The sequence below is a fragment of the Gallus gallus genome, chromosome 17 (genome assembly GCF_016699485.2).
Source record: "Gallus gallus isolate bGalGal1 chromosome 17, bGalGal1.mat.broiler.GRCg7b, whole genome shotgun sequence".
In the NCBI taxonomy this organism is placed as follows: domain Eukaryota; kingdom Metazoa; phylum Chordata; class Aves; order Galliformes; family Phasianidae; genus Gallus; species Gallus gallus.
The window spans coordinates 7,618,769-7,630,975 of NC_052548.1; the positions used below are offsets into that span (position 1 = coordinate 7,618,769).

The 12,207-nt window shown below is 52.9% G+C and overlaps 1 protein-coding gene across 1 annotated transcript; it reads left to right on the top strand.

Annotated features, from left to right (window-relative positions):
• Positions 1 to 721: 721 nt before the first annotated feature.
• DBH (dopamine beta-hydroxylase) lies at positions 722 to 12,118 on the top strand. Its single transcript, XM_415429.8, has 12 exons — positions 722 to 1,082; positions 2,839 to 2,985; positions 3,774 to 4,031; positions 4,851 to 5,027; positions 5,466 to 5,568; positions 6,599 to 6,765; positions 7,459 to 7,602; positions 7,680 to 7,718; positions 8,123 to 8,182; positions 8,735 to 8,862; positions 9,305 to 9,464; positions 11,422 to 12,118. The coding sequence occupies exons 1-12, from the start codon at positions 741 to 743 to the stop codon at positions 11,554 to 11,556; spliced, it is 1,860 nt and encodes a 619-aa protein (XP_415429.8). The 5' UTR covers positions 722 to 740; the 3' UTR covers positions 11,557 to 12,118.
• The last annotated feature ends 89 nt before the right edge of the window (positions 12,119 to 12,207 follow it).

The window sequence follows — 12,207 nt, forward strand, 5'->3', positions numbered from 1 at the left end:
TGGGCACGCACTGATGGTCCATTAAAACACCTAGGCACTGAGCTGATTTGTTTCTCCTCAGAGCTGGGAATTGCAGGGCTGCCCCAGTGACTTTGCTGTAAGGAGCATGAGCAAAACCTGAGCTGTGAGGGTATGGAGGGGACCCTGTGCAGCACTGAGAGCATCGCTGGTTGTAGGAGCCAGCATCAATAGAACAGGGCCACAAGCTCTGAGTCCAAATCAAGGCAGTGTGTGTGGTGTGTGTGTGTGTGTGGACCTGAGAGCTTGAGGTGGTTAGTGTAGAAAAATTAATAACCTAAGGAGAAGTGAGAAATGGGGTGGTGGGGGACAAGAAGTATCTTTAAACAAAGAAGCAACAAACATGTAGGGGCTCCAAAGGAGCAGGTAGGGCCATGCTGGGGTGGAAGCAGAACGTGTTCCTGCAGGGAGCAGCCTGCAAGTGAGCAGCACTTCTCAGCCACTAAGAATGATTTAGGAGCGAATAACATCAGCCCAGTCGAGTTCAATTGCTATTGATAATGTCCATGTGCAATTAGAGCCAATTAGAGAGAGGCAGAGAATGACAAGTGTTTGGCCAGGAGGTGTATGGGGGGGGGGGTGGAATATATGAGGGGGTTCAATACCACAATCCAATTTCCCCACAACCAAATGCAATTAAAGGATAGCACTTACCCAGCTCACCCAGGAGGGCCAGCGCATAAATGGCAAAAGCCAGGAGGGTGGGTGCCATCCTGCCCAGCATGCAGACCCACGGCAGCATGCTGTCCCCCTGCTCCAACTTCAGGCTGCGGGAGCTGGCATCCATGTACTTCACCATGGTGGCTGTGTTCCTGGTCATCCTGGTGGTGGCCATGCAGGGCTTGGCGCCCAGCAACACCCATTTCCCCTACAAGGTGTCCCTCGATCCCCAGGGGCTGCTGGAGCTCTCGTGGAACGTCAGTTACCCCGAGCAAGCCGTGTATTTCCAGATCCTCATCAAGAAGTTCAGGTTTGGGCTCCTCTTTGGGATGTCGGACCGGGGCGAGTTTGAGAACGCAGACCTGGCCGTGCTCTGGACTGACGGCCACAGTTCATATTTTGGGGTGAGTTGTGTGTTTTTGTGGCTGTGTATGGGGTCGCTGCCTGATGGGTGAATCTGACCCCCATGGATTTGGAGGAGCGGGCGCAGGGCATGGCACCAGGTCCAGGTGGTGCAAAGGGGCTGTGAGGTTTCTGATCCAGATGGCGATGCTATGGGTTTGGTATAGGATCCCAGATGCAAAGAGGAAGGGGTAAATACAGCATCACATCAGCATGGCTAACGGAGCCAAGCCCTGGGTGTCTGCTGCACCTGCAGGAGCTCCAACAGGTGGTTGCACTGAGCAGCTCCGCCACACACACGCATGCAGGAGGCACCCACAGCTCGGTTCATCGCGCGCTGCTGCCAGCAACATTAAAAATTAACCTGCAGCTCCCATTACTGACTTTGAGAAAGTGCAAAAGTTATCGAGCAGAAAGGCTGCTCCTGCCAGCGCCAATGAGCCGGGTGCAGCTCACGGCTGCAGCTACAGCAAAGATCAACAGGACGCAGGAAAACACAACCTGACGGCTGACTGCCAGCAGCGCGGCGTTATCAGAAATTAAACACGCAGAAGTATTTGGGCAGCCTGTAGATCCTGATGGGAGCAGAACGGGAGGGAGACGACTCGTTTCGAGTTTTGCTCTTTGTTTCTGCTGCTGCAGATCGCTGCCCTTTTCCTACCCTGCCCATCGTAGGCTCTGGGTTGGTTGGTCTTTCTGCTACAGTAACTAACCCTGTGCTCTCCCTATCCCCAAACCACCCCAGTCAGGCACATTGCGATTGTGCTTTGCTGCAGAAAGCAATTCATATTTTCCCCCATGTGAGGCTTTCCAGTACGTTAAATTTTACCTCTCTGCTTGCTTGAAATTAGCCATAAAACATATTCTTTCGCAATCAGCCGCGATGTGATCTGCGGCGCAATGAAAGGATAAAAGGGAGGGCTGATTATCCGCACTGTTTTCCTGCTAATTACCAACCATTCAGGATGTGGGGTGACCTGAGCGCTACAGTATTTCACAGCACTGTGTTAAAAAACCATAAAGAATAATCCCTAATTTCGCTGAATGAGCACCACGCAGCACTTGGTGCCGCACAGCATCCTGCCAGGAGGTTTCTATAACCTCTCCAGCCCCGGAGTTCTCCCTCTCAGCAGCCTTTCTGCTGGATGTCAGCTGTTAAAAGATCCAAATTTGCTCAGCACCCCCATGTACTACAAGATTAATTTGCACAACACGCTCCTATGAAAACAAATGTCAAGCTAGCTTCGTGGAGCTGATTTTACTCTCCCCCTCTAAGGACAATATGTTCTCAAAATACCACTCTATACTTTTGGCTGAAATGGTGCCAAGATGCTTTATTCTCTTTCTTCTGTTTCTTCCCCCAAGATAAGAGAAGCAGTGCCACTCGCAGTGCTGCAGCGAGGTACTTCTTGGAGGCCTTTTCTTGGCAAACAAAAGCCATCGACAGGAGACGCAAAAGATTGAGATAATAATGCTGCTCAAATCCAAATTGCAGAAGGATTTGTACTCCCAACCTTCAATCTTTCAGCATAGGAGTGTTGTACTGCTTTGCTTCTCGGTGTGGCTTTGTCACCACCATTAACCAGGTTAAATCGGAGTGACCCAAAGAGGGGTGATTCAAAGGAGGTGATCCAAAGAGGGGTGTCACAAAGAGGGACCTTATGAGGGACCTGCGCACCACTGGAGGTCCCCACCTTGAGCCCTGGGGCCACATAAGACCTGCTGCCTCCCCGCTTACTGGGTGTTCTCCCCCCACAGGATGCCTGGAGCGATGCCCAGGGGCAGCTGCACATGGACTCCCAGCAGGACTACCAGCTGCTTGGGGCTCAGAAGGCCCCCGAAGGACTCTACCTGCTCTTCAGAAGAGCCTTCAGCACCTGTGACCCCAAGGACTACCTTATAGAGGTACAGCATCACCCTCTCCCTGCTGCAGCATACTCGGCCCCATACCAACCCCCATAGCACCAAGCAGGGCTCCAACCTCTGACCTCACCACTGTTATGTTTTGTGGGCAGCATCAGGTGTTCGTGCTGCTTAGAGCAGAGAGGAAGCATTCTACAGATGTCATGAGCAACATTTGGCACAATCTGTTTACAACCGCTTATAAACCTCTATAACGTGTAGATTTTAGCTTGTTTACATCACCCGCTCCTGTTGAGCATGTGTTAGGTCTATATAAATCCCTTCCTGCATCACTTGGGTTTGCAGTCTGCAGCCGAAAGTTACACTGAGATGTTGCTCAGCGGGAGGCAAATAGGAGGCTGCAGTAGAAGCTGAGCAAAGGTGTAGCAAACAGAGCTCCCTGGGTCCAGCAGCACCTCCTCAGCCTGCAATACTTTCAGTAGAGCCCCACACTGTTAACTCATAGATCACAGAACAGCTTGGATTGGAAGAGATCTTAGATATCATCCACATCCAATCCCACTGCTGTGGACAGGGTTGTCACCCACCTGATCAGGTGCCCAGGACTGCGGCCAATCTGGCCTTGGATGTCTCCAAGGATGGGGCATCCACAACTTCTTTGGGCAATGTAACTCACTGGAAGGAGCCGGGAGAAAGGGAGGCCCTGGGGGAGGCGTTCTGATTCTGCTGCCCCTGGCTCCCCCCAGGACTCATGCCACCAGCATCAGCACCAAATGTCCAAACAATTACCACCCTGCATGCAAAATTACCTAACTTTGCTCTTGCTTCAGGATGGCACCGTGCACCTTATTTACGGGATCCTGGAGAACCCCGTCCATTCCCTCCACGCCATCAACATCTCTACCATGTACAGAGGGCTGCAGAGAGTGCAGCTGCTGAAGCCCGACATCACCATCCCTGTGCTGCCCAGAGATGTGAAGATCATGGAGATAACGACCCCCAGTATTGTTATTCCCAGCCAAGAGACGACCTACTGGTGTTACATCAGAGAGCTGCCGGACAACTTCACCAAACACCACATAATCATGGTAAGGGGCAGATCAGTTGCGTTCACAACCCTTTAAACCATTCTGCAAAGCCCACCACTTCCCTGCCTTTCCACAGGGAGGATTTTGGACCCATACATGTTCCTTACAACAAAACAATTGGGCATAGGCATACTGTGGGGGGAGGGTGGCAGGGGGGTGGGCACCCAGCAAGGAGAGGGGAAGCCTGACGTGAGCTGCAGCGAGAGCACAGGGATTTATAGGGGAAGGATGGCTCTGCAATGGAAAGCTTAGAAGGAGGATTTTCTCTCCAACAGATGGTGTGAAATGAATCATCTGTGTGTAAGTAAAAAGTGCGTAACTCCTGATATCTTCCCGCTGCTATGGATCAGTTCTGCAGCTGGCGATTTTGGCCAGAGCCATTCAGCAGCCTTTCTATCCCGAATCCACCCCTTTGTGCCCTGAGCAGCTGCTGGCCAGGAATTGAGCCCAGGAGCTGCAGGCAGTGGGGCCAGAACCCTCTTTGTGGAATACCAAAGCCCTCTCAGCCTAGGAAAACTGGCAAAGGGCTCGGTCAGCACAAAGCAGAGCAAGTTCTGCTGCTCACCCAGTGCATCCCCCTGCAGGGAGGGTACAGGATGTTTCTTCAGGAGCTCTGATGGATTGGTCCCACAACCAGCCAAGAGCTCTTGGTCTTTGGTCCCTCATGCCCAGAGCATGAGCATCCCCTGGCATGGTAAAACTCGATAGTGCGTGCCCATAGTGGGCTCTGCATGGAGTCTGCACAAACTACACAACCAGGGGTGGGTTCTCAGAAATGATTCTAATGTGTTTCCCTTCTTCTTGGATGCCACTTCGCAGTATGAGCCAGTGATCACAGCGGGCAATGAAGCCCTAGTCCACCACATGGAAATCTTCCAGTGCACAACCGAGTCTGTCAACATCCCCCATTACAACGGTCAATGTGACTCCAAGATGAAGCCAGAGCAGCTCAACTACTGCAGGCGTGTGCTTGCAGCATGGGCCATGGGAGCACAGGTGAGTGCAAGATGGGATCCATCATCACTCCTGGGCACCTTTCCTGCCATCTCCCAAATGATTCAGGCCCATTCCCATGGGAATGAGCATCCCTGCCTAGGCTGCTCCGACCCCAGTTGGGATTTGGGTTCAGCCTGAGCACCCCGTTCTCCCCCAGGATAGTTTTGCATTTCCCCCTTACCTCAGCCCACCTCCTCAGCTCCACAAATCAGTGCTATTCCCCCCCTCCTCAGTGATTACGCCAGCACATGTTAAAGGCAAGAGGTCTTTAGATGCAAGAGCAGCTCATCACCAACCACAACAGAGGGCACGAGTCACGTTCCTCAGCCCACAGCAGGGCTCAGGATTATGCCCATACGTTCCCCTCCTTGGTCATTTCAGCTTAGTTTCCATAAAAACCACCCCATCGCTCCCTTAATGCCCTCCCTCTCTTTCCAGGCTTTCTACTACCCCGAAGAAGCAGGAGTTGCCTTTGGTGGTCCAGGCTCCTCCAGACATTTGCGCCTTGAGATTCACTACCACAATCCACTGATATTCAGAGGTGAGTGGGGGTATGGTGACACCCAGCGCCTTGCCAGCGAGACACGGGAGAGCTGGGTTAGTGCCAGGGCTTATCAGGGAACAGGCACCAGAGCCTGGATCCATCCTCATGCACGCAGGCAGGGAAAATGCTCAACACCTTTATTTAGGGGGGCTGCTATGGGATGCCTCCCAACTTCTGTGCAGGGTGGTGGAGGGGGACCTGAGCTCAGAGCCAACAGTGATACCAAAAGTCAACAGAGAGACAGCACCAGCCTGGCTAGGGATGGGGGAAATTGGATGTTGTTTTAGTGAGATTCCTGCTTCGATAACATTGTCAGGAGACACATTAGAAAAAAATAAAAGGATTGCAAACAACCCAGTTTCTTCATTTACATAAAATCATGTAACTTCTTGACTACCCAAGTGTATTTTTAGGAGACCAGAGCATATGTACTGCAGATCAACCATAGCACATTCAGCAACTTGAGAAGAAACACATCTATAAATATGGAGCTCACGTCTTTCATAACTTATCAGCTTTGCTGTGTTAACCAGTAGGGTCTCCCTTGTTATCCTCATGCCATGATGGGCTCCAACCCAGAGACTGGAGGCTCACACCCAGCCCCACATCTCCAGGGGGGATTTGCATTTTCCCTCCTGCCATGTTCCTAGCAAGAACATGGCTTTCATTTTTTCGGACGTATCAGTTAAACAAGAGCCATGTTTTTGAGAGTCGTAGAATCATTAAGGTTGGAGAAGGCCTCCAAGATCACCAAGTCCAACTGCTGACCCATCACTACCATCTCCACTGACATCCCCATGCCTATAAATGCCTCCAGATCACCCTGAGATCTGCCCTTCTGCTCTGTGCTCCCTACAGGTACTGCTTACCTCTCTGTTGGGAGCAATTGGTGGCCAAGTCTTGAATGCACGGAGAAAGCTGTGAGCAAGAAGCTCGAGCACCTCTCCCTTTCCTTGTGCCAAGCAGAGCATCATTTCTCAGTCCTGAGCCCATGCTGTGTCTGATGCTCTGTCATCTCTCCTGCCAGGGCGCCGTGATTCCTCGGGGATCCGCCTGTACTACACAGACAAACTGCGTTCCCACGATGCTGGCATCATGGAGCTGGGCTTGGTCTACTCACCGCTGATGGCCGTGCCCCCGGGGGAGACTGCCTTCATCCTCACTGGGTACTGCACCGACAAATGCACCCAGAAGGTGAGTGTCCAGCACGCTGACCCCCTGGGCCCTTTCCCATGGGGTTGTGCTGGGAGAAAGCCCCCTGCATGTGACCAACAGTGAGCAGCTGGTTGGGATGCGCTGAATTCCCCAGGAAGGCAGCTCTCCTCTGGAACCACCTGCTCCATCTGCCCGGAGTACTGTTCTCATCTAGGAGGTCATACTGCTGTGCTGTGCCACGCTCGGTGCTTTGCTCTATGGGAATGCAGAGATCACAGAGTCATAGAATGGCTTAGGTTGGACCCTAAGAATGGCTTGTGTTGGAAGGGACCTTAAAGGTCACCTAGTTCCAAATCTCCTGACATGGCCTCTGCTTTCTGGAGCTCCTCAAGAGCTCATTTGAGTACATTTTCAAACTGTCCACCCTGCTCTCAGGCAGGTTTTAGGGGGTATTTTTGTAGGACCTACCCAAAACCAGTAACTGGTGCAACCACTAACAAGGGCAAGGAAGCAAGCAGCATTCAGCTCACAGGCTCCTGCTAATTTCAGGCATGGCTGTGCATTAATTGCATATGGCAGCAGGCTGAACACCCGCCCCTCTGCAAAGAGCTCACTTGTAGGGTCCCCAAACCCCAAATCTCAGTGCAGGCAGCACCCAACCCAAGCACACAGCGTGGGAATGCATGGGATGGATGTGGGCTCAGTCACGGAGCTGGAGCCATCCTTTCCCAGGCACTGCCTGAAGGTGGGATCCGCATCTTCGCCTCCCAGCTCCACACTCATCTGGCAGGGAGGAAAGTGGTGACCGTGCTGTCACGGGAAGGCAGAGAGCTTCAGGTGGTGAACGCTGATGGGCACTACAGCCCCCACTTCCAGGTACAGCCCTGCTCCCCACTCCGGGTCGGTGCCACCCACAGGCACTGCTCTGACACATCTCCTGTCCTCCCACTCAGGAGATCCGCATGCTGAAGGAGTTGGTCGCAGTCTTTCCGGTGAGTGACTCCATCTCCTCTCTGCTGCTCCATCACTGCTGCCCATGGTGCCCTGCTCAGAGCCCCAGCCCTGTTCCTGCCTCCCTGGGGCTGGGCTTGGGCTCCTGCAGGTGGATGGGCAGCCAAGTTGGGTGCAAGCCTGGCTATACAAACTATAGCCCAGGTACATCAAGGGAAGAAATTCTCAGGAAGCCAGGAAAGGAGGAAACATTTATCGGGGTATGGCTGTAGGGAATCTCCCAGGGAGGTGCCATTTTAGCAAGTGCTTGGGGAGCACTGGGGCTGAACCACCAAAGAGCACAGAGGTCTGCTACACTACGGATTCACTTGTGCCAATGTTTGTTGTCTGGGGGAGGGGGAGCTTTGTGCTTTCCCCCCCTCTCACATCTGTTGGAACCTCACAGGGTGACGAACTCATCACCAGCTGTACCTACAACACGGAGAACAGGAGCAATGCGACAGTGGTGAGTGTGGCAATGGAGGGGTTGAAATCAGTGCAAACTGGGCTGAACCAGAAACAAGGGGGGGGTTGGAAAAGAAGTGAGCCAACAAGGCTATGCTGCCTGCAGCTGGGATGCCAAGGTGTTAATTGAGAAGTAGCATGTGTCACTCTAATTCCCATCACAAACTGTTCCACGGGGGATTAACTGTAATTAAAGAGCAGTGGTATTTTTTTTTTTTTTTGACAGAGCATGTTATTTCTTCCTTTTTCCTAGCAAAAATAAAACACAAAGAGCCTGTCAGAGGTACCATCAACAGGCACAAAGCTAAATATAGCAGAGGGATTACAGGGAATCTGCATTTTAATGTAAAGCACACGATCAGGCCTGAATGGCTGTCCTTGCACAAAGGGCAGTGTGTGCACACAGGTGTGGGCTCAGTGCCCTGCAGCCCCCCCTGCCCTTTCTGCATCCCCTGTGGCTCCAGCACTGCCAGGCTGGATCCTGGCACTGCTGCTGCAGGGACAGGGGTTGTTTCCTGGTGTCGGTGCAAGCGTGCTGCTGTCTGTGCCACAGGGTGGGTTCGGCATCATGGAGGAGATGTGCGTGAATTACGTGCACTACTACCCCCAGACACAACTGGAGCTCTGCAAAAGCACCACGGATCCGGGCTATGTGCAACGCTACTTTAACACCGTCAACAGGTACGGGGTGACTGGAGCAGGAGAAGTGCTGGCATCTTTCCTAGCCGTATTGGAAAAAGAACTGTGAATGTAGGTCTTCAGTGCTGGTTGAGCAGGTCATGGCTGGAAGGAGTCCTACCCCAGAGCAGGTGCCAAGCCCAGGCTTTAAGGCTGGAGCAGTGTGAACCCCTGGGAATGGGGATCCCTCTGGGTCTGGGTTTGGGGCTGTGCTGCACGGCCCAGTGTAAGGGGTCTGCAAAGCACACCATGTGATCCCAGGCAGATGCTGAGCAGCCCTGCAGTGAGATCTGACCTTGCAGGGATTATCCTATGCACAGGCAGGCCGGTGGCCCCAAGTCTTCCGTATGCAGTTTGGAGCCTTTCCAGGTTGAGCTTGAGGCAGGGAGGGATGCTGCACCAGGACATCTCTGCAGCATTTCACGATGGCGTTTCTCCTCCACAGGTTTAATGATGAGGAGGTCTGCATGTGTCCGCGGGTCTCTGTCCCACAGCAGTTCTCCTCCGTCCCTTGGAACACATTCAACAAACAAATACTGAAATCCGTCTACAACTTTGCTCCCATCTCAATGCACTGCAATAAATCCTCAGCTGTGCGCTTCCCGGTACGTAGAGCATTCAGAGCAAAAGGCTGATGTGCAAATGGCAGAAATCTAGGCTGGGGGGAAAGCAGCTCAGCAACACTGCTAGGCTGAGCCCACAGGATGGGTTGGGGCTCTGGTACCTGGAAACGTAGGGCAGGGAGATGCTGCAAAGCCTCAGCATTAAAAGGATACGTGTATAACACGATGGAAAGCGCAGCAATGACAGCAGAGCAGCAAGGTCCCAGGCTGCAGCAAGTGAGGGTTTGCTCAAAAATAACAGCCATAAGCATAAAGATAAAGGAAAGAAGCTGCCTACCTTCAGAAGGCCTCAGCTATGCAGGGATCTCCAAAGAGAAGCCCTCACCTCCACTGCCAGCCCTTAAATGAGGTCTGGGCAGGGGTGGATCCTGGCTCCAGCCCTTCTGGTCACTCAGATACATTGCATACACCTGAGCTGCCCTGGGTTGGCCCTGCCTTCCACCAGGTGCTCAATCACTGCTTCAGGCCCTGACTTTGCATTTCCACTACACTGTGCATGGCTGGATGCAATTAGAGAATGTGCATTTGCATAAAGTGATTTACAGCCCTCTTTGAGCAACCCGGAGTGTTGAAGCATGGTGATATGAAGAACCAAGGAGAAATGTGAGGGGATTTACCAGATTTGGGCCAATCACATCAGGTCCCAGCAGAGTGAGCTCACTGTGTGCTGTATCTGTGCAATCTCCAAGCGTAGATCCACAGCAAAACAAGGAAGACAGAGAGCTGTACAGAAAAACCATGCCCAGCGATGATGCTCGTGACAACATCATCATCACAGATGACATAAATCAATGGAGATTTAAAACCACCAGTGGTGCCTTTCTCCACCAGTTTCTGGTACCATCCTTCAGGGCAGGGCTGGGGGCAGAGGGGTGATGCTGGCACAGTGATGGGACAGGGAGCTGAGCAGCCCTTGCTGCTCCGTTGGTGGCTCAGAGCACGCACAACCCCAAAGCTCTCAGTGCTTCCCTAAGCCTTGAGGTCACAGAAAGCTGCTGTTTTTCCATCTGGTACTCTGCAGCAATGCTGTCCTTCTCCAGCCATCTGGGGAGGGGCTCTCCGCCCCCCTTTACCTCTCCCAGAGTATCCTAACATGGTGCAAGCTCTAAGTTCTGGCCTGATCTGCTTGACGCTACAAGGATTTCATCCTAAAATATAAATTCAATGTTTCTCCTCCTGCTGATGACTCACCTTTACCTCTTTGTCTCCAGACCTCCCTCCTCCTGCTCACTGCAGCTCAGCCTGGCCATGATGGTTCTGTATGAGCAAGGAGCCAAAGCCAGCCCATGCTGAGCCCCCACAGCCCCAGCCCCTGCTCAATCCAGCACATCACATAGGAACTGGATCCTGCCCTGCAGGCTCAGCCCTAAGAACAATCTAAACGTGCCAGGTTGCCCCTTGCAGGCAGCATCCCTGAGAAAGCCACCCCATACACGTGAAATGCTGAAGATTTTCTCCTGGCTGTGGTCACCTTGAGCTCCCATAGCTGTGCCAGCCCTTCCCTGGCTCTGCCCACAGTGTCTCATCCGTGCTGCCATGTCGTGTGTGTAAACAACTGCACTGGCACATTGCAAACGTCACCTCAGCTCCGACCTCCCTGCAGCCTCCATAAGGAGCCTTTCTGAGCACGGTGGGTTGGAAGGACCCGTGGCTTTGAGCTGTCTCTGTTGGCTCTGTGGGTAATGCATTTTGGGGTGGAAGTTCCCCCGTTGTGGTGCTTTTGTGCAATATGGTGCACCACAGACATCTGCTCTGTTCCCGGGATGCGTGGGTGTGCCTGCAATACAAATAATTAGTAATGCCTCATGGGAAAACATCCTGCTCTGGGTTTAAAAACACTTCCAATGTGAAAGATCACTTCATCTTTATAAGCATGTGGAAACGTAGAGTCCCCGTGTACCCAAAACCCTCTGTCTCACAGCATGCAATTCTCTTGCAGGGTCAGTGGGAGAAGCAGCCGCTTCCCAGCATCACCAAGACACTGCGGGAGCCCAAACCTCACTGCCCGCCCACCCCAGAGCCTCGTCCTGCTGTCCCCGTGCCCATCAACCTGGGTCACTTCAGGAGGGGCTGAGCCGCATTCCAGTCCCTGCTGGTGTGTGGGCACCGCGATGGGACGTGGCATGGACAGCCATAGGGAGCACCATCCCATTGCTCCCCGCATCCCTGCCCCAGCTCCTGCCTCCGGAGGGGGTTAGGGCTCATCTCTCCCAGTTCAGAAAGTACTCTGGAGATGGAAAGCACTATATTTAGTGCGTTATTAGCAACCCTGGCTCTGAGTAATGCTGCTTTCCGCCCCCAGAATCATAGCGCTGAGGTTTGCTTTGTGCCGAACCCAGCGTGGCCCCGGGGAAGGGGGGAAAGAAAACATTTTTCCACGGGGAAACTGAGGCACGGAATGCAGACGTGGGAGCAGCGTGGGAGCCTTTCTGTACCTCTCCCATCCCCCCTGTGCACTCCCCTGCGTTGGGGATTATTTGCCTTGATGCGACCAGATGCCAATGGATGGGAACAAATGATACTTCAGCGATGGGACTGAGAGAGGGAGGGGAGGTTTGGGGGAAGGGAAACTGGGAGGGAAGAGACAAACCTTTTGGAAGGAGGAATGACTCCATTAAATATCAAAGTGAGAAATGAAAGAAAAAATGTTTTTTGTTTGGACCACGGAAAGGACCCAGGGTGTCCATCCCACCTGGGGACCCCCATGTGCACACACCAGGCTCTG

Bases quoted from the DNA above. Each gene is read 5' to 3' on its own strand.
- DBH (XM_415429.8), top strand. From the start codon at position 741: ATGCAGACCCACGGCAGCATGCTGTCCCCCTGCTCCAACTTCAGGCTG. The intron at 7,719-8,122 runs GTGAGTGACTCC...GGAACCTCACAG, and splicing joins AGTTGGTCGCAGTCTTTCCG to GGTGACGAACTCATCACCAG. The intron at 8,863-9,304 runs GTACGGGGTGAC...TCTCCTCCACAG, and splicing joins TACTTTAACACCGTCAACAG to GTTTAATGATGAGGAGGTCT.